The sequence below is a fragment of the Pyxicephalus adspersus genome, chromosome 5, assembly GCF_032062135.1.
Source record: "Pyxicephalus adspersus chromosome 5, UCB_Pads_2.0, whole genome shotgun sequence".
In the NCBI taxonomy this organism is placed as follows: domain Eukaryota; kingdom Metazoa; phylum Chordata; class Amphibia; order Anura; family Pyxicephalidae; genus Pyxicephalus; species Pyxicephalus adspersus.
In genome coordinates this window covers 101,083,366-101,105,550 of record NC_092862.1, presented here as the reverse complement: position 1 = coordinate 101,105,550, position 22,185 = coordinate 101,083,366, and the positions used below count along the sequence as shown (strand labels likewise).

General features: G+C 36.3%; 1 protein-coding gene across 1 annotated transcript in view; it reads left to right on the top strand.

The window, feature by feature from the left end:
- Window positions 1-22,185, top strand: part of ULK4 (unc-51 like kinase 4) — a 309,023-nt gene that overhangs the window by 230,770 nt on the left and 56,068 nt on the right. The window contains exon 35 of the mRNA XM_072412276.1: window positions 7,617-7,802. Coding sequence (XP_072268377.1) covers window positions 7,617-7,802 — 186 coding nt within the window. The remainder of the gene's footprint in view (window positions 1-7,616; window positions 7,803-22,185) is intronic.

The window sequence follows — 22,185 nt, the reverse complement described above, 5'->3', positions numbered from 1 at the left end:
TCCTCTGAGTTCCTCCTGCCATGGGCAGTGTGCCTGCAGGTTCCATTTATAGAATTCCATTTCTATCTGTGCTGAGTAGCACAATGATAACTGTCTTATTAAACTTATACAGTCAATATAGTCATGCTGTGTACATGACATATTCTGTTCCATTTTCTTTTCCACACATGAAAATAACAACAACTGTGCCTCTGCAGCAAACACCTGCTCTGTGCAAATTGTTTTTAGACCTATTTCTGTCCTACCGAGTTTCACAACAATATTACAGACCTCACCAACATAGATGTCATTTTCTATTAAGTGTGCTTTTGTATAACCTCATTAATGTGCTCAAGCAAGTGTGCCCTGGGGACACTTCAGACGGCTTCATTGTTGTTCTAAAATTAGAATGCCCTAAAAACTACAGCAGGATAAAAATGTCACTTCTGCTTGAGAGATCACAATACAGTGTGAACCTTGGCTTTATAACATGAACACTTACTTGGTTGGTGCTAAAAGCATTGTTTTTCTTCACCTGATCCTCAGAATATACTTTAGGCCCTTTGAGAACTTGATATGTCATTCAAGCCTTTTCAAGCCACACCACTCCTATTTAACATGGAATGTTTTTTTCCTGTGTATCTTAATTTTGTGGATGCTATTGTTAAAATATACAATTGTGATTTATCTTCATGTTTTTTAACATTCAGTATGTTGCAATGCATCTTGTATTTTCTCCTGACAAAGACATGCCTATGTCTTTGTTATAGGTTCTGTCAGCACCCCAATGATCGCCCCGTAATAGGTAAAGGGAACTAAACTGAAAATAAAAAAACTCACACACTCACTTATCCTCAGATCCCGCTGGAGATGTCTTCAGTCCTGTACCAGCCTGCTATCCGTCTTCGTCCTGTCGCAGGGGATGCACTGGGCGACGCCATTTTCATTCTACTTCTTTCACCTTCTGGTTACTTCACCCGATCTCAGGGGATCAGGTGAAGTAGTATGCTGTAAAGGAGTTGCTGATTTCACTCTGCATGCATGAGATCGGCATTTTTTTCTCCTCAATATATTATTATGCCCCTTCTGTGCAGAAGGAGCAACCAGGAGTTTTCTGGAATGCGTGTTGTAGGTATACCAGGAGGTTCTACTCTCCCATTCTGTTTTGATCAATGCATGGATCAAGACAAAAGCAAAGGGGCCTAACCCTTCTTATAAAAATAAAAAGGGTTTTAGAGAAAAGTAACAAAAGTAAGAGTTATCTTTCCTTTTATGTAAAGTAAAATGTGGGTGATAGGTCTTTATCTCTTGATAAATTGAGCAGAATCCTACAGATACTATGTAATGGTATTATCAGACAGAAGATCAATCAAAGTTATGATAACACAACTGAAATAACTGCCACATCAACCAGTAGTTGTGTTGCTTGAGTGGAGATGTTAGAAAAGTTATCATGCTGTCATGAGTAGTCAAGTTTTCTAAGGGATCAATCTCCAAGAGGGATTCCTGGTGCCTCTTATGTATTGCTGTTTTATTAAGTTCATACTTCCTCTGTTAGATGAGCCATTTGTTCTTATTATCATAGTATTTATCGTTACCCTCCTACAGTTTCTAAATGGATTTTGGAGTTTAGTTTGAACCTGGGGTTGATCTGACAAGTATATCTGGCAAATAGGTAAATACATGGACATGTAGATTCCTCTTTTAATAAAGAAGAACCTACCTTAAATACATTTCTCTCTTTTGATGCTGGGAAAGGTTTCATACAATCACACTGATTAAAGTTTTCAGAAACAAATACCTCTTTTTGGATATTGTGGAAAATGGAGAGAAATAAAATAATAACATAGCTTATAACTGTCTTTATGAGACAATTATCCTGCACTTCCTGTTCCATTGACCACAGACTTTCAGAAGGAAAATATAGAAAAAGGGAAACAGTCATAAATAAACATGGCAAAAGTTTAATGCTTCCTCATTCTACAAAAAGGTAATTTTCCTTGTCCATTCTGGAGGATTTCCTGTCCCAGTGACCACTGAAGGTGAACACAAACAGCAATAACAACCTGACAAAAATGTAACGCATTGATGCTCACAAGTCCCTACATGTGTACATGTGTTATGCTAGAATTAGTTCATGTTTGGAGGCACGTTTGGAACATATTCAAAAAGTCAGTTGATCAGAAATTTAGTGCCTGTGCCACTTTCTGTGCCTTAAACTGAAATCATATACCTATGTTCTTTTCCTTCTACATTATTTTCTGTAAAATAAAAAAAAATCCTTGCCCCTCTGTAAAATAGATTTTTTTGCAGGAAGACATGTTTTAGTCCAAGGGTGACAATCATAGCTATCTCTATAGAGGCAGTAGAGTGAGTGTTGTCACTCAAAAACAGGGTGTGTTACTGGCAATGTTACTGATTTAGGTACATGCGTTTGGTATCAGCAATCTACTATACAGCAACACTGAGACTGTGTGGTTGAGGGACAATAACAGTAGCCAATCCAGTTTGCTTAATGTAGAGAAGAAGTGGTTAAAGGGACTAGGGAGATGACCTTATCAGTCTACTGGTTCTACTCTATTGCCCTATCATTAGGTTGTGGGCGGGGAGATGACCCCACAAAAATGTCACCCTCCTGGCTGTGCTCTGTGAATAGACAATGTAAATAAAGTGACAGGTAAATCAGAAGGTCAACTTTAATATGGGCACAATGAGCTGAGAAAGTGTTTTGCATAGAAACAATCCAAATTTAGATACTACATCTAATTGCTGCTGCCACCCAAAATGATGCTTTGCTTTAGCCCTTGCTGGGGATAGTTTCACAAAGTTAATTTCAAGTGTAAAAATTACCTAATAATTGACTAAATAGTTTATTTCTGCACAAGTTTATAATTTGTTTTTTGTAAAAATGTTTCATCTTTCAGAAGGTTAGCTTTTGTGCTTTGTGCTACTAAATGCATTTTTATATGGCATGGCCCTGGTTCATTTCATTTAGCACACATTGATCATAATACACTATTCTGTGAAGGAAATGACGGTAAATTATTTTATTACATAACCTCATGAAAAATTGTGCCCTTCATTGTAACTGCTGTTAGTATTAATGAAATGCAGATGAACTCATTATATCCTAAAATATATTCATCCTATATTCATTAAACTTTGGAAGTGTTAGCACTAGGGAAGAATGTAGAATAATGTCATGTCTACACATCCGATTAACCACAATCAATCTATTCTGATGAGAGGTGAAGAGAAATTGTCCTGCATGAAACATGAAAGATGTGTTCACAGGTTCTTCACTTTCTTATGATTAGACTTTTCTTGAGTTTAGGAAGCTTACACTCCTGAATCTGGAAATAGATCTTTCTGTGGGATTAATTACAGGAATGTATGCAACACAGATGCTGTTGCTGATGGTACATGTTTGGCTTCCTAAAATGATGTGGGCAGTTTCTATTCTAGTGCATCTGTTGTTAAGCAAAACCAAACTAAGGCATTTTATATTTGGATTATCTGAAATACTAACTATTTGTGGGATGTCTGGTTTTCCAGTTTATATATGATACTCATATATGGAGATGAATTGTTGAATTGTAATAAACATTTTGGCACATTAGTACAAGATTCTAACACCAACCATAAACGTTAAAATGTGATCCTGATATATTTCTTAAGTCTACTAATAACGAGTGCAGGGGTGTCTATCTTTTGGAGGCCTACATTGTTCATATCACACAGTTAATTACTCACCCTTAAGCCAAACTTTACAAAATCTACTGCTGTTTGTTAAAAGAAAAAAAATGTGTACAGATCCTGGTCCAGGATTGGGATTGGAAAACACTGAACTAGTGAAAGGGAGTTCATTCAGTCCTTGCACTAACAGGGGAAGTCTGAATATGCCTGGCATGCGCAAAGCAGTGGATTTTAATGAGACATCAATCAAGTAGGTAATACTTTTTGCATTGCCTGCCTACAATAAAACAATGACTGATGCCAAATTTTTAATGTGGAACTTTAGTTGCACTTTACTGAGCTCTAGTGATATAAACAGTGACATTCAGAGGTGTTCGTTATCATCCTTCATCTTTAGGGGTTTAGCTTTAAAATAAAAGTTCACACAGTTTTAGGAGGCTGTGCCCATGTTTGTCTTGCAAAGCCAATACAGTTATTTTTTATCTATACTGATTGTCTTTCCAGAAGTTGACATATATAACACATGCTTCCTGCCATCTTTAGGGTCAGTCTGTTACATCCCCTCCAACCATACACCAGCTCCCCAGCCCCAGCTAAAATTCACTAAACCTAATTTTTCCAGAAAAATCACTTTCTTTTTCCTATAAAGCATCAGCAGATTCTTTCAGTATAGTATGTGCTGTAACTGTGCAGTGTGGTGTCCAGAGAACCCCCTCACTCTTTCCTTGGCCATATTCCAGACTCTAAAGAAATATGCATTTCTATTAGGCATATAGTGTCTTACCTGGGTGGCAAGTACATGGCCAAGACCATGGGCTCTTTGAAGCTGTTTGTCACACCTTGGTAAAACCCCGTGTCCAATGCTATTTTAGTCTTAGTGCCAATTATCATGCAGTGTTTCCTAGTGTGTACAAGTTAACTGCAGTGGAGGTGCAAAATTTGGGTTTTCTTTCTAGAAGGGGTCTCTGTTGGTTTTATATTTGCCCAATATAAATCCCTTTATTAGTAGTGTGGGAAATCATTTTTTGTTTTCTTTTATTCTCTTTTTGTGTCCCATATTGAACATTTTAGGGAGATTCCCTTCAACTTCTCACCAGGTAACAAGGTCAGGAATATCACTTCACTTTTGCCAAGCCCTCTCCTGTTATTGTACCTGCCTGTATTCCCATGCTTACTTTACCCATGTCAGCCTGACTTAGTCATTCTTGTGTGCCCAGTTACTCCAAGTGTGCTTCCAGTCGACTTGCCTCTGGTGATGTATAGTGATGCATGATCCTGTTTTTCCACGTGTACTTGTGCACCCACTTGTGACATTTGTGACTTCACACAGCCTCCTATATGCTCTTCCAAATTCTAGAGGGTCTTTCTCACAGTGGATTTGGACCAAAGTTTGTGAGATGGAGTGTGACCTAAATAATAAAAAACATGATATATTATATTTGCAGATACATTAAAACCTAACTGAAGTCAAACAGATATTCTGTGAAGGACATTTTTCTATCAATCTCCAATATCACAGTCTCCTTAACTGGGTAATATATCTAAAAATGATGTAAAACTAAAGTCAAGACAGTTTATAGCAACATATGTTATGCAGCAATAAACATAAATAATTTTGCCACTTATATGTATAAAAATGTGTCATTGAGAGCTGCAGTTTCAGGATGGTGATTGATATGTATAACCGTTTGTGACAAAATAATAGAGCTTCATGAAGTGTGAGCGTTTGGGACCTAACAAGTAACAATATGCTGCTGTGACATTTAGAAAATGATGAGGGTGAGTACAAGGTGACGGAATGCCTGTGCCTCGGTGCTGTATAGATTTATTAGGTCTCCTGTAGAGTTAAGGACTAGTCATTCAATACGGCATAAGCTTCAGATCAGCAACAGCAAACCTCAGTAATACATGGTTTGCTGGGCAAATAGTAACTATACTAATATCCTTTCCCTGGGTGGTTAGTACACTTCATATGCTTGCAAATATATTTTTTTTATGTTCTGTATTAAAATCAATTTTTATCTTTTAGTGTTTCCTTCAGCTTTTAGTTGCCTGGCCTTCTCTGTCTTACATTAGGAGGCTTTGTAGGTATAAGTACTTTAAGGCTTCAGCCTTCTATAATTTGCCTGTGAAACCTGAACACCTAATAAATCTGTGTTTTATTCACAACCTCTGATTGGTATTTCAAGGCTGTTGCTACCTAACTGAATACCTCAGAGAGAAAGGCTCCTTGTGGAGGAAGTAAATCAATGCAATTTACTTATGTGCTGTGATTTGTGGGGTGAAAGCCTCACTTTCACATCCACAGAAAAGAAAAGCTATTTCATGTAGCACAGAGTGGCTGCTTGATGCAGTCATTCTGGAAATATAATGTATTTTTCTCAGTTTTTTACTCCTGTTACTTGAAAACATTAAATTATAGCTTGTGAGAGATGACAAATTGACAGCCTTAGAAAGTGCAGCCATCAGTCATCCAACGGGCAGCTGTTGCATTGTCAGTTGCTTTACTCTCCTGTGTGTTTGTAACGTCATTCTGCAGGTAAATTCTAGTAAGATTTATTCAGTTTCTTTCTCTGCATTCAGCATTTTAAAGAACCACTAATATGAAAAATCTTGCAGTAGTCACCATTTACTTCCCTGAGCCCAATGCCATGAATTAATTAAATACATTTTTCTTACTGCTCCCTGCAAGCCTTGTGGCATTCTTTAAAATCCTCCACCTCTATATACCAGTGTTTTTTATTGTGTGACCTTGTCATTCCTAGCTGTTTTCTATCCGGTGGTGGTCTGTAAGCTGTGCAGAATGGTGCACACACTTCACATGACAATAATGTGGACCACCAGCTCATACAGAAACATGGGGCAAATTATGTGCTATCAGCACCTTGTGTAGGAGCATCATGGAGTGTGGTACTGGCTGCCTGTATGATGAGGTTAGATTCAGTGATGCTGTGCATCATTCCGCCCAAAAGTAGGATGGCCTGGTCTGGCCAAGTATTGCAGTGAAAGTTTTATTTTTTGCTGTTGTCAAGGGTTAGGAAGTTCATCATTTTTTTTATCCCAGCTGTGCGCATGAGTGAGATTGGCATTTTTTTTTATCGCGGGCCACTAGACAAAATGTATACAATATTAAAAAACACTAAATAAATATATGAATAAATATTAAATACATATTACATATATATACATATTGAATTATATTCATGTGCAGGCAGATTTACACACACTGGTCGCATTTCACAGTTAGGCGGTTTACTAACATGGCTGTCCAGTGGCTATGAAAGTATTAGAGTAATCTTTGTACTTGTGCAACTAAAAATACACTAGAAGATCACTGGCACAGTAAAGGGCCAGGAATAGATGATCAGAAGTAGAAAACAACTAAGAATTGCTACAGTGCCTATATAAACATAAAATCTATTGGATTTCCCAGAATATTGAAAATACTCAAAGCCATTTACCACAGTTTTAATTCTAACTTTAAAGAAATAATTCACCATGTGAGTTGTGAAGTAAGAGACCCTAAAAGGTCCAATAAATCAACAGAAAAGCATATTTTAGCATATTTTGCCCTTGTATATTACTGCTAATTGCTTTGCACATTTTGTGTTGTTGAAGGTCAGTTTTGTATCTAGAATAACTGCAGGTTAAAGTGTAGAAATGAACTGGGATATCTTTGTCCGCTAAAGGCTTATCTCACCCAATACTAATACATTATGTTTGGTGAATGCTAGGGAATTAAACCTGACAATTATTTTATCTCCTGAATGAAAACTGCAGAGTAGGAGCTTTACTACATAAAGTTGTTCAGGAATATTTACAGCTGTCAGCTGGACAGGATATGCTCCCATGGGGATATAATATTACAAATAATATACATACTTATATATGTATTTGTGAATGTATTTTTTGTTATTTTGACTGATTTTTTATTCTATTAGCTGCCCTCAGAAGATTTGGAAATCTTTGAAAATACATCCCAGTGCTTGTCACTGATGGCCCAGTTGTATGGTGTAGACAGCCAGGACAGTATGACCACAGATAACATGGAAAGCTTTGCTCAAGTTCTGCTGATGAGAAGAGAACCAAAGCATCAGAAGTTATTGCTGAGAGTAATTAAAAGATTGGTGAGTAAACATCATAAATGTTTTTATATAATTTGTTCTTTCTTAGCTACCTTCTGGAACATAAATCTTTAAGGCAAAGTTACTTAGCGTTATTTATAGTTATACATTGTGTATTTGCAGGTATTTCAAAATGAACACCTTATGGTTGGTTCCAAAAAGTAAACATTAAAAAATGCAATGTAAAATCATGGCTCAGAATGCACTGAATTAGCCTTTGGATCAGGGCAAACTTTTATGGCCACTAGGCTATATCAGGGGTGGGCGGGAGCACACTAGGCCGGACTCTGAGCCCCGCCCTAATGGAACCGCCCACCACCAGGGAACGCCCCCTGAAGTGAAATCCCTCTCCTCCGTATGCATTGCGGAGGAGAGGGATTTACCTTCAGGGAGTGTTCCCTATTTACCACGGCGGCAGAAGTATCAACGCCGGCCACCAGGTCAGGGGCAGTGGTCTAAATGGAAAGGTGAGCATGGATAGACAGTTCCAAGTAATATTCCTGTTGCCAAATAGCAAAGTAAAGACTACAAATAGCCCTCATACATGTTTATTATGTAAGTCCCCATATGATTTTATGTTTTTTAGTTTTTTTTAACCTTATTTAAGCTATTTTACCCCCCCCAAGTAATATATGCAATGTGTTTTCTATTTATGCTGGATTTTGTGTGTGTCTTCTAGTACTTTTTTTGAAATGAGTTATTTCACTGCCTTTCTTGCAATGTCCCTACAATAAACAAGCATGTAAAAGTAAATTTCTGAAACTGCTTTGAAAACAGGTAATATTGTACTTGCTATAGCAAGGTTAAATCTCGGCACTGACAAGCAAATATAGGAAAAATTTCAAAGCATTTTTTTTATAAGTAACAGAACTCTGCTAGAAAGGCATTCCTAGATTACTTTTTTTATAATGGTTCTAGAGGAAGCTATTACATTGTTATGTGTCTAGTAAACTACATCATAAGTTTATAACAAATGTAATCAGCATGTTAATGTTCAGTTCTACAGCCCATGGTTTGTGTTTTTATGTTAACATGGCAGATTCACATTCAGCTAGAAGTAGGGATATAATTCTTTTTTTGTGCTTTTGGTTGCAAGAAAGCCAATAGAATCCTTCATTACCTGTTTCATGTCGCAAGCTTGTACTTGAAGCCTTCATCGTATAAATTCCTATTTGATGAACAGAATATTACAAGGACGTTATATTTCCTTTATCTGCTATCTAAAAGTAACTTACAAAATAAGATGTGACTACACAGCTAAACTTGAATAGGCAGAAAAGGTTAAAATGTTTGAAGATTGCTCATTTGAAACCACGCTAATGAGTAAACAATATATGTATTGTGTAACAGATGAACTGAGAATGACGGCTTGGATGGGAAAGTTTGGATGTGTGTACCTGCAAAAGCAAAGTAATCAAGAGGAGTTATGTGTACAGGTAGCCCCCGGGTTAAGGACATCCGGCATATGGACGCCTCCTATATACGAATGGGGCTTCCCTGCTTGCTGTGTGCAGAATGGAGGCTTGGAGGGGAAAGGGGGCAGTTTGCATGACTTGCAGAAGAAATCTTTTGCTAAACACAGCTGAGGTTGTGGGTGATCTTAGGGGGGTGAGCTCTTTCTTTCTTGTAATTCTTTAATGACCAAGACAAACTCTGCAGTTGTTTCTTTTTGCCTATCAAAGCACAGCTTGCTCCAGAAGGTAATGAATGTCTGGGCTCTATAAGGATTTTTTTTTTTTTTTGCTTTGTGATTAACTCACAGTGAGTATTTTTTACAGTAACTGACACCATGCTGCCTAATATTATGTGACAAACATCTGTCCTAATTGCATTTATTAAAACAATGTCTATGTTCCGACTTACATACAAATTCAACTTAAGAACAAACTTATAGTCCCTACCTCGTATGTAACTACCCCAGGCTACCTGTATTTCACAGCTACAACTGCTTGACATAGACAAGGACTCTGCATTCAGTATTTTTGTTACTCTTGGGGAAGAATAAAATCTTGGGGAAGCTAGAACATCATGTTCTGTGGAAAAACAATGTTTGGCAGCAACTTTACAAGTAAGTTTACAAGGGACTGCTGTTGTTGACACTATAAAGGTAAATTGAGACAGGCTAAGATATATTTTTATGTATTATGTTGTTTTGCCGTGGTTGCCTAATTTATGTAATAGTGCAAAAATTGTTAAAGGTTTTTGATAAAGGAGGTACAGTAAAGTAGTTTGCCGAAAGTTTCAAGCCGGACTATACAAAGAAAACCCCCATTTTAGACTGTCTACTTCAAGAGACAGCCATGTTATGTTAACTTTTGCACTGCACAGCAGCCATGAGATATTAAGAGTCAATTTACACTATTAAAGTGCTTTAATCCATACATATGATATTCATTATACCACACATTACCAAGTCAGGCCATTTAGGGTGCATGTAGCATTATTGGCAGTGCACCTCAACACACTGCACAGTAACGTTGTTCCTGGGTCAGGTCATGTTGGGGGGGATTCAGAATATGTGACATTGTGCTAACAGTCATAGCATTTGTGTTATCACACCATGATAGTGTAAATGAGCCTTGAAGATACTTTCCTTTTTTAAAACTTAGAACTTGTACAACTGTTACATTCTGATTGGCTGGTATGTGCAATGAGTCCTACAGTTTCAATTTCTCCAAATGTTATCTATTATTCCAGTTTTACTTTCTGACATAAGAAATACATTTTCTAAAATAGGCCAATAATAGAATAGATTTTTATATATTTCTGTGATGCCATGGAAAGGTGAAATAATGTAGATAATATATCCCCTATTGTGAATAAAAGCTATAGACAGTTCACAGCGCAGTTTCACAACCATATAAGAGCGCAACATGACAGATTGAGTTCTTTCATAAAGGTCATGTAATTCTGAGACCCCATTATACTTTTTTTGAGAATACATTATTTCTTAATAACCACAGGGTTCAGTTTAGCTATAAATTAAGCTGTCTTCAACTTCTGGGCGATCATGCATTCTTTTATAGACTGTGTGCTTTAAATGTTTCTGTACTGAATATTTGGTTGCTAAACTGTTACTTGAATTTAATAGTATTCGACTCCAAGTTCATTCTCTGATCGATTTTGTTAAATTGCATGTTGGAACTTGAAGCATTCTATCATGTAATGCTTAACTTTATCTAGGAATTGTTACTTGGTCCAAACTCTTGCCTACCTTCTGTATCTCACTATGTTTATGAAACTACCCATCACGGTAATAGCCGGAATAGGAATTGAAGACAAGGGAAAACGGTGACTAAAAATGATGACATTTTTGATGATGAGAATTTTTATTTTGTGCATTCATTTTTATACTCTTTACTTGAACATAAAAAAGAAACAAATTTGACTTCTTTATGTCGTCAAATCTGCGTATTGGGCAAGTTTGCCACCGTGCTGTATTGCTTTATTCTGGTAGAAAATTGAGGTTAACATTCTGGCTGTGCTGTATGTAAAAGGAGTCAGCAAAATATATATTGGAAGGTCCCCATGTATGTATTGATATTTTATATTTTTTAGCTGTTTGCCTAGAACCTGGGTATAATTAACTAAAGACTATATAGGTCACTAACGAACCCTCTTTATGTGCAAACAAAAGAGTACATCTTTTCCAGACCTCCGCATTAATACCATGCAGGGTGCAGTTTGATGAAACCTATAACATCCAATTAGATGCCGTCATTTAAAAGTTTGATTTCTGAGTGACTGTTGTCAGTAGTGTGTCATTAAATGTATTTAAAGGGCTTCATCACAGTGAAGCCAATATTTTTTTTATAAATAAATGATGACATATTTACTCAGCAAATGTTAGAATCACTTGTGTCTCATAGGAATATAATTGCAATAATGGTAATATGCATATCTTACAGGATTTAAACATTCTGTTTTGGCTTATAACAAAAATCATTAGAAATTCAATAAACAATTTATATTATATTTCATAAAGTAGAAATGAGCGGGTTATCCTATAATCTATAAAGGTAATATGCTGACTTTATTTTCTCAATTAGCCTTTTTCTAGCATCAAAAAACGATTCTCTATTATTGAGCTGAAAAGATGAAACTAAAGACAATAAAATGATGTAGAATAATGCATTTTAGTACGGAAAATCTTTTTCTCTTACAGTTCATTCTTCTAGTCAGCACAAATTGCAATTACAAAATCTTCCGTACAAAATCTTCATAGTTATGATTTTACTGTAGTGGAACCCCAGTAGTTTCCGTGTAATCCACCTGGCACCATAGAGTGAGCCAAGGCTCCTATTAATTTATATATTGCTTATTGATAATTGTTCAGAGGTGTTATATGCTTTGCTTCGGTGCTATATGTTCTTTCTGTCTCACTCATAGCAATAGACTAATTTATATCTAAACACATATCATTCATCTTATTTACCACAGTCTACTAACACACACAACAACACACAGAAACCTTGATGGATTACCAAGGTCTATCCCTGATAGTTGGGGAGCTTTAATAAATCAGGCCTGTTGTATTTTATTTTTAAATATATATATTAAATTTTTTTTTATGTCGTTAATGAAGTAAACATACAATATAATGGAGGTTGTGGGTTGCTTTATTAAATAATAAGCATTCTATTCGGTATCAAAACTGCCATCAATGCCCCGCTTCTTTTGTCATTTAGTTTTCAAAGTGTAGGTATACAATTGGGTGCTAGGTTACTCTGGATAACAGTAGTAATACAAAAAAGTTTCCAGTCTAAACTTTCACCCACCCTGCTTTTTGTGGTTTATTTTTATCAAATACCATGGAGTATTGGCCACATGTTGCTTTTAAAAAATTCTGAAATAATATAGAGGTACCTGGAAGTGACTTACAGCCATTAGCTAATTTACCACCATAGGAGAGAAAGAGCTTTATAATAAATAATTTGAATTATAACATATAATTGATTATATAAGTTGAAATTATCCACCTATTTTATAACCTATAAAGGTAATATGCTGAATTTATTCTCTCAATCAAGTATTTTAACATTAGAAAAAGTTTCCTATAGTGCTGGGAAGAAGTAACTGAAGACAAAATGGAGAATAATCAATTATAGTACAAATATTATTTTTCCAATAGCAAGAACAAATTCATTAGAAATTCCAATAAATTTAGCGTGAATAGTTATATCCTTTGTGTGTTATTTTTAAAACATTTAAGGATAAAAGTTTATTTTCACATTTTTATTATTTCCTCCTCTTTACAGGTTGAAGTATCTTGTTCTTTTGAGTTGGTTGTGATGGGTTGCTCGTATCTTGCTCCTAAGTGATCTTTTGAGCATTATTATGATCCTTATTGTAAATTTGGTACAATATCTAATGATTTAGATGTCAACAGTTTGTTGTACACTTTACATGAGGACACAGCGCCATCTAGTAGTGTGATCTCTGTACAAACTAAGATTTTTTTTCTAAGAATTTTCAGGTACAAAAAAATCTGTGTATTTCTGTATTTATGCTTTCTTAGTGACTATGGTCCCAGCTGCCCTGAGATTACTGACAAGTTTCCCCCGTGTAGTTCTGGGCTGCTTTGTCACTGTTCTCATGATCATTGCAACTCCACGAGGGGAGATTATGCATGGAGCCCCAGACCGAGGGAGATTGACAGTTATTTTGTGTTTCTTCCATTTGCGAATTATCGCGCCAACTGTTGTTACCTTCTCACTAAGCTGCTTGGCGATAGTCTTGTAGTCCAGTCCAGCCTTGTATAGGTCTACAATCTTGTCCCTGACATCCTTAGACAGCACTTTGGTTTTGGCCATGGTAGCTAGTTTGGAATCTGATTGAATGCTTCTGTGGACTTTTATACAGGTACTGTAACAAGCTTGGGTTATGAGCTCTCCCTACAAAGGTTGCTCCTAATCTTAGCTTGTTACCTGCATACAGTGAACACACCTGGGAGCCTAAAATCTTGCTGGTTGATAGGAGATGAAATACTTATTTCACTTATTACAATGCACATCAAACTCTGACTTTTTAGCACTGGGTTTTTTGAGGGTTCCTTTGTTGTTATTCTGTCTCTCACACCTACAATAAACCTACTATTACAAATATAGACTGGTCATTTCTTTGTCAGAGGGCAAACGTACAAAATCTGCAGGGGATCAAATACTTCTTTCCCTCACTGTATCAAGGTATAGGTTTTTTAAACACTTAGGTTCAGAGGGGTTCGTATTGCGTAAAAGGTTGGATATGGAGAAGAGGGGTTAAAGGAGGGGGTTTGATACTGTAATAATGAGAAGAACATAAAATATTTTATATTTCAATACTATATTTTGATATAGGCTGGCTAACTATACAATTTAAATTGTTAAAGGATTCCCAGCATTGTGGATGTAGACGACTCCCTAACATTCAAAAAGTGTAAAAAAAAAATATTTATTATTTTGCTTAAAACAGCATTTGTAAAAGTAAACTTAGGCTCCAATATTTTTTTCACGATACATGCATGCAAAATAATTCCAAAGGTAACATTGCCTGACAGTTTCTCTTTCAACCTTCATTTTTCCCTTTATCATACTTCCACCTGCCCACATTATTCTAGGTTATCATCTACTTCCTTGGCTAGGATACTAATCCAGTCAACTGGCAGTCAGTAGTGGGAGTGAGAGCTTTATATTGTAAAGCTGCAATAGCAGTACTCTATAGCAGGCTCACATATCATGTCCCCAGTCGTACAGTCACCTACAGCATGTCTTCAGTCTCTTTGACTTCAGTGACTGCATATGTGCAGGCTGTGACTGTATTTTTTGTCTGAAGTCAGTCTTCAGTAGCAATAAATATATTAAATATTATGTGTATTTCTTTGGTGCTGTCAGAGGCAATTGTGGAGGCACCCATACCTCATAAGGTGATGACCACTGGCCTAGAGAGTACAATTTGCAAGAAGTGTACATGCACCTAAAAGCATACCTTGGAAAGTACTTTACAACCTTAACCATACTGTGAATGCTCATGTATATTGTCACTTTTTATTGTCAAGTGTAAGTGTGGATTTAAAGCTTCTATCAGAAGAGGTTTTAGAACTTGCATTAGGAACCTCTGCACCAGATGACCCCGTACTGCATTGCAAAGCTCTCTAGACTGAGAGAGTGGTTAAGATCTGAATGTATTTTTGGATATGCATTTCTCTTTTGTTCCTAACAAAACGAAGTATGGATAGGTTTTATTTTGAAGCTCTGTACATTCTAAATATAAGTGCATGTTTGGAGGGCCTTCTATCCCTTGCCTTCGCTGTTCAGCATGAAGACAAAAAAAGAGCCTGTGCAGCAACCTCTTGAGGTCAAGTGTTCTGCAAGATAATAACAGTAACCTACAAGCCCTGCAGTGTTCTGGTGCTCATAAATCAGTGAAGAAATATCCAATTTCCTGAAGAGGATGGCATCTCTCTATCTTTGAGACAGCAAGGTGAAATTGATATCCTCATCAAAAGAATTATGTGACCAAATGGAAATGGAAGCCTGTACCTGTGGAAAGATGAGGAAAAAGTGACATTAACCGAGCTCAGATAGAACAGCCAGGTGAGCAGTTTCTGCTTTGAAGTGCATGGTATTTTGGAGGAGACAATAGCTTATTAGCTATACCATCCCATAAGAGGATCAGATTCACTCTAACCTAGCCATTGAACAGTGCAATGCCACTGGACAAAAGTATAATGTTACTATTAGCCATCATGAGCAAAAGACAGTAAGATATAAGTATGAATAACATGTAACTTAAAACATAATATAGTCAGGATCTTTGGGGTAAGAAAAAGATGATAGATTTCCTACAAAATTATACCAAAAGGATTTCCCTTATATAAAGCTATACATTCCATAACACAACTACCATAATATATTTATTAGCATTATTCAGTAATAATAAGAAGACAATAATGTGCAATATCCCACATCAACCAAACATCTATCAGCTTTAATTGGTTTATCATAATAATAATAACTTATTTTATTATTTTTCTTATGTTCACTCATGGGTAATAGACATATTTATTACACAATGGTATTGTAGATACAGTTAGTGTACAAAGATGTGGATTGCAAATTCATTCTTCCGCCTTATGATCTCAATTTGTATTCACAACATTTTTTATCTGTTTATGTGAATATTCTGTTTATATGTTAAAGCTGTAATTTTTGTCTGAAGTTAGTTTATGACATTGCCCAACATCTATGCGTCACTGCAGTTGTGGTTTCTGTGTAATTGAGTGATATAGGGTCATTGTTCCTACTGCTATCTTACAACACATTCCAATGCTGAGAGCTCAGCTGTATTAAGTGGCTGATTACAGCATGTGTATGTTTAAGACTTAGGGTTGATGAATTCCATTTTTTCCATATCATTGTGAGACTGCAAATCGTTACAATACAACTCTCTTCTCTGGTGTTCAGTGTAATTGTTTGCTGAGGAATGCTATATTCAGTATATAGGTCTCCCTACCCCGTCCAGAACTCTAGCATAGAGATCTGTATCTCCTATCAAAGGCTAATTACTTGTGTCACAAGCCTTTAAACTCCCCATGTATTATTTATGGAAGAACTACATTATTTAGGAAACTATGTAGTAGAACAACACTGGTTGGTGTAAACGTAGACAAAAGGTGGACTGTGCATATAGTTTATTTAAACTAGTTCAACATTTGACCCAGTTCCTTATAAACTTCTTATTTATAAATTAAAGCAGAACTAAATCTGTTGCAGTTCCTCAGAGGCGGTGCAAATAAGTATGCACACTTACCCACTAGTATGCCCTTGTTGCTCTGTCTGTGACAGCTGTCATTTTATTGCTCAAAGAATTCCTACTTACCTCTTGCAGTTTTAGTGGTCCGGTTCAATTAACTTGATCAATAACTTGTATGTATTAATTTAATGTTATCAGTTAAAGAATTTAGTAACCATTTTTATTTTCTGCAAGTAAAAAAACTATTTATCAACCTGTAGTATATCGATATTAATTTACTTCCCTTCCCTCCACTTGTATTTTTTTTAATTTATTGTTGCATGGGTTTACTATTGGGAGGGTGAAGGGGGGGGGGGGGGGGCAGTGATAAGTCTCACTTACTCACTGCTAGGTAGAGTTAAAAGGTAAAGGTTTGTTTTAGGTGTTAAACTAAAGCCTTGTACAGACATCCAATGGACTTTAAAGAATTGTTGCTGCAAATAATGTTTGTGAAAATTTCCAGTGTCAGCTGAACAAACAAGCATTGTACACAGAGTGGCATTCTGTTCTAAGGAGAGAGAAAGTAGGAGGACAAGTGAGCAGCCCCCCCCCACTGAAATGCTGAGCAGTCAGATTGTTGAATGACATTGGGGGACCTCTGTACACATGTCAATTTGTTACCCTAGGTGAGCACGACCATTTGTTTTGGGTGATAATTATCTGCCCCATGAGTAGAATTACTGGTGTAGAATTAGGAGAGTTACATGTTAGAGCTTAGTTTAAAAGATAAAAGTGTTGGGAATTATAGGCTCATTTTTAGTGATGGTTAAGGGGTCATGTAGGGCAGAGTTGGGTGTTAGTTGGGTACAAACCTGGACACCAACACCATTTATATAATTCTGAGATTTGGGAACATAAGAACTAGGAACATCCAGGCTCATGGCATGGGAAAAAAGTTTTCATAGGCCATCGTGTTTAGATAATGATATACAACCTTGTTTTGGAAGAATAAACTTAGGCAAACACATTTTATCATTTCTTTCAAGCCTAACAATTGCAGCTGAATCTTTAGAAGAAAAATGCCAACCTAAAACACCAAATACCATTAAAGTCATTATTTAATTCTGCAGCTGGACCCTGAAACCAGAGCTATGACATAGAGCAAGGAGCTTATCTTACCGTCATCTAGAAACGGATCAAATGATCTGTCTTAATTAAAGACACAAAGAAATGTAATACTTCTAAGAAAGCTACAAGGATTTGTATGGTCTCCGAAACAAAGTTGTTTCCATTACTCAAATAATAGCAAAAAATACTTTATTTACCACTGTGGGTATTGTAATAAAATTGATTTCTTATAATATAGAATAAAGTCTAAGTAATTGATAAAAATGCTACTATTTATTTATTAGGGTCTATTTGATGTTTAAAATTCACCCAACGTACTCCTTAAATTACTCTGTAAATCCTTAGATTTTTATAAATAAATCATATGTGAAAAATATTTTTAAAAATTTGCAATAGCCCTTGCAGTGAGAAGGATTATTCATGAGTGGAAACTATCAAGACCAATCTTGCCAATCTTGCTAAGAGTCGACATCACTGCAAATTCACCCCAAAGTCAGATCATACAATGTTCAGAAAATTTGGAAAAAGATCAAGAGCTTCATACAGACTGTACAGGCCTCAGTTAGCCTATTAACAGGTTAACGTTTTTGACATTTAAAAGGTGACTGAACAGGTATGGCTTATTTGTAAGCTTTGCCAGAAGAAAACTTTCTCTGTCATTAAAGAACATGGCAGAAGAGTTTAGGTTTGCAAAGTTGCATCTGAACAAACCACAAGACTTTTAAATAAAATATCCTTTGGTCAAACAAAACCAAAGTGGAGATTTTTGTCTATAATGCAAAGCACCGTGTTATGCAAAAACCAAACATACCATATTAGCACAAACACCTCATACCGACTGTGAAGCATTGGAGGAGTGATTATTTGGGCTTTGCTTTGCAGCCACAGGGCCTGGGGTACCTTGCAGTCATTGGGCCTTATTTTTTTTAAAACCTCTCCAAGGCTTGAGAGGATGCACTTTCATCAATATAGATGGGTGATCCAGCAAACCTGAAATGGATCTGGTCCAGGATTGAAAAGATTTGCTGACAAACAGCTAATGTCTTTTAAGAAACCCATTTCAGGTTTGCTGGATCACCCAAGTTCACCATTGAAAGAGTATCCTCTCCAGCCTTTATTAAATTAAGCTTTATTAAATCAGGCCCATTGAGTCAGCCATGAACTCCTCTGTATACCACAGTTTTCTAGAGTGAAATGGGAGGCCACCTGTGCAATAGCTAAAGCTTGGATGAACATTGTATGCTTATAATGTCTAAGTACCTTTTGCTTAATGTAATCTTTGCACCATAAAAGGACAATTCAAACTGAGCATATGGTGAAATATTAATAAGCATAGGTGTAGGTGGAAACCACATGTCCAAATGATTAGTGTTTGATCCAGAGATAATTGCAGTTCATTTTCCGCAGGAAATACTGAGATTTACATATACCTATACCTATATCTCTGAATCATACATTTTTTACTGAAGATAACCGCTGTTTATATATTTTTTCATGATATGCCCAATTTAAAATACATCAGTTTGTGACAAGTGTAGCTTTTTTAGTGGTAGAATTGCTGCCCTTCAACACTGAGGTTCTTGATTATTCAGCTCTTATAGTCTATCCAACAGATGCGCTGTGTTTGTCAGTAGCATTTCCCAAAACAAAACCATGAACATATATGTGGATATCTTTATTTTAATGCTTCCATTAGGACATATTAAACAAACCACAGTCAGCTGTTTTATGACCATAAACGTATGTACTTAGGAATAAAGTAGACCGCACTGTTGTGGCAGGTATTATTTTCCCATCCTGACTTGTTTATTTTACAGCTGTGGATAGCTTATTATTTTGTCCCTGCAAATAGAGCACACTAATATCATCTTCCTACTGACTCTCTAATGGACTCGAGGCTTTGAGTGTTGCTGATAAATAAAGATGCTTCTAGAAATATAAGGAGTGAGGCCTATCATTTCACATTGTGATGCCTCAATCTGTGAGTACCTGTCATGATATGCAACTAGACATAAAAGTTTTTATTTTTCTAAAGCGGTGTCTTTGTACAAATCAAATAATAGGTAAAAGAAAAGAATGTGTGGAGTCTCTTTGCAATCTTTAACCACTGCATTGTCAGCGGCATTAACTGTGTTTGTGTGTGTATATATGAATATGTAAATATGTATGTGTGTGTATATATATATATATATATTTATACATACTATAAGTGTGTGTGTGTATGTGTGTGTATATATATATACACGTGTGAATGTATTTGTATGTATATATATCTTGAGTTCACATTTCTTTGTTAGGGTTTATCTACACTATTGTAATAAAACATAGCTTTGCTTGACTAGTTCACACAAATGCGAGGTGCATGTTGTAACAATATTGATAGTGAAATAATTATGGATAGGCTTTGATAGGTGGCATTGAGAATGCCTGACATTCGGGTCTGTCAACTTAGTATCGGATGGGCCCAAAAAACTGTTATTCTTGATGATTTTCATCCTAATTTTTACTCACTAATTTAAATGTACTTTATAACATTTCAGCTATCCTATCTAGGCAGTTGAGGATTAAACATATAAGTATCCTAGTTTCCAGCTTGTGTGGTAAGTGTAATACTATACTATACCATTCCATGCTATGCTATACTATGAATTACCAGCAGAAAGCTTCCTTTTGGACAGGTAAACAGGAGAGTGCTGATGGCTCATTGGTTCTTGTTTTTGGTGGCTCTGTCCCTCGCTGTCTGCAGCAGCCCAAAACCAAGGAAAGCCTCTACTGTAAGATGGATGGTAATATACTGCAGTGCCCCCCAAATGGCTCTGACACCCCAGACAATCATCTATATACACACATATACCTACAAACAGTAAAAGAGCTTTTTTTCTATTGCATGTTCTCCTTGTGTTCACCTGGGTTTCCCCCAGAAACCATTAAGAAATCATGCTATGAGTGGAAAAATAGGCAGCAAAAAGCACAAAACAGGCTGCCAAGCTGCTGGGTATGTTAATGATGCACAGTTATAACAACAATATTATTCCCTATTTACAGTTTTCCACATATGTGATCAATATTTTTTGTATCTTTAATGATCTCCAAGCATGTACTTTTAAAAGTGTATTAGTGCCTGGGCGATGAATATTAAAGAACTTTAATACTCTTTGTAATTTGTAAAAGACCTTTTAAAAAAAAAACCTTACTGATCTCCGTAGTTGTTTTACAGTGGAGTAATTAAATTTCAAAGATCACAATAATACTTCAATAATACCGGTAGGTACTAAAGTCCAATTGGGATCCAGCATTAAGAGTAAAAAAAGAATTTAATGTTCATAGTCTGGAACAGTGCATTTTTATCAGACAATAACGCAGTTAAAAATGTGTTACTGTTAGAGGTACATATGTACTATTCTGATCCTTGAACAACTGTGTCCAAATAAATATTGCCAGAGCTGGTATTTATAGGATGTATTGGTCAACTTCAACTAATACCCGTGCCACTTATCAACAGATAAGGCCTGAAAGAAAAGCATACTCTTCAGGATAATCTGTAAATGTAGGGGTCTTTTTAATGGTATAGTGGCCTAAAATCTTCACTCAAACCACTAAATACACACATGAGATACATATATGAGGGCTGTTTGGCTGTTTGGGTTAGGGACAAGTAGGTCTTGTCCCTAACCCTAGCCTGTGATTGGACAGCAAAGGAGAATCAGCAGACTGATGAGCTGGTGTGTCTCCTCACCCTCATCAAGGTCCTAATTAGCATATGGCCACCGACTGGCTCTTTGTGCTGCTTCTTGCTTTCTGATTTTGAACTTTGCTATATAGAAGATTACAAAAGGCTAATACCAAGTCAAATTCAGATACATACAGACGCAGCTTGATGTTTTTATTTAAAGAACACACCTAAATATTTTTTTTTCAGCCTGAAGTTTAGTTTTACGCAATATGAATATTAAATGCAAGTAAGGCTAAATTCACATTGGCGGTGTGCCTTTTTATGCCAGGGGAACCGCAGTACTAAAATTACTTTAGCGCTGTGGTGTGAGTGACTGAGGGTCCAGCAAGGTGCCAGCCGCAGGAAGTCACACAGGATCGATTGATGCAGCTGGACCTGCCTAACTATTGTAAGTTTAACATAGCTGACCATTCCCTCTTTAGTGAAGAAGAGGGGAGTATAGCTGTGCATGAGCACTATCACCCGGTGGGTACCTGCAATAAAGCAACTTTGAAGAGGAGAGGTGTAGGTCTCATTACCCATCATTCTGGGGAAATGACTTCAATCTATTTTCATCCTACAGGGCACTGTGAACATTATACATTCCTTTATATTCTATTTTTAGAGTTGAATTTCTAAAGGAGTTCAGGCTGATCATTTAGAAAAATTAATTATCTTGCAAGAACATTTTCATTTTGCTTATTAACCACTGCTAGTAAACTTGATTTTTGCTTGCATATTTTTGAAAGGGTATAGTCAGCAAAGCTTCAGCTTATACAGCTCAGCAAAAACACTAATTTTAAAATTTACTATTACTAAGTGAAAAGCCATTTTCAA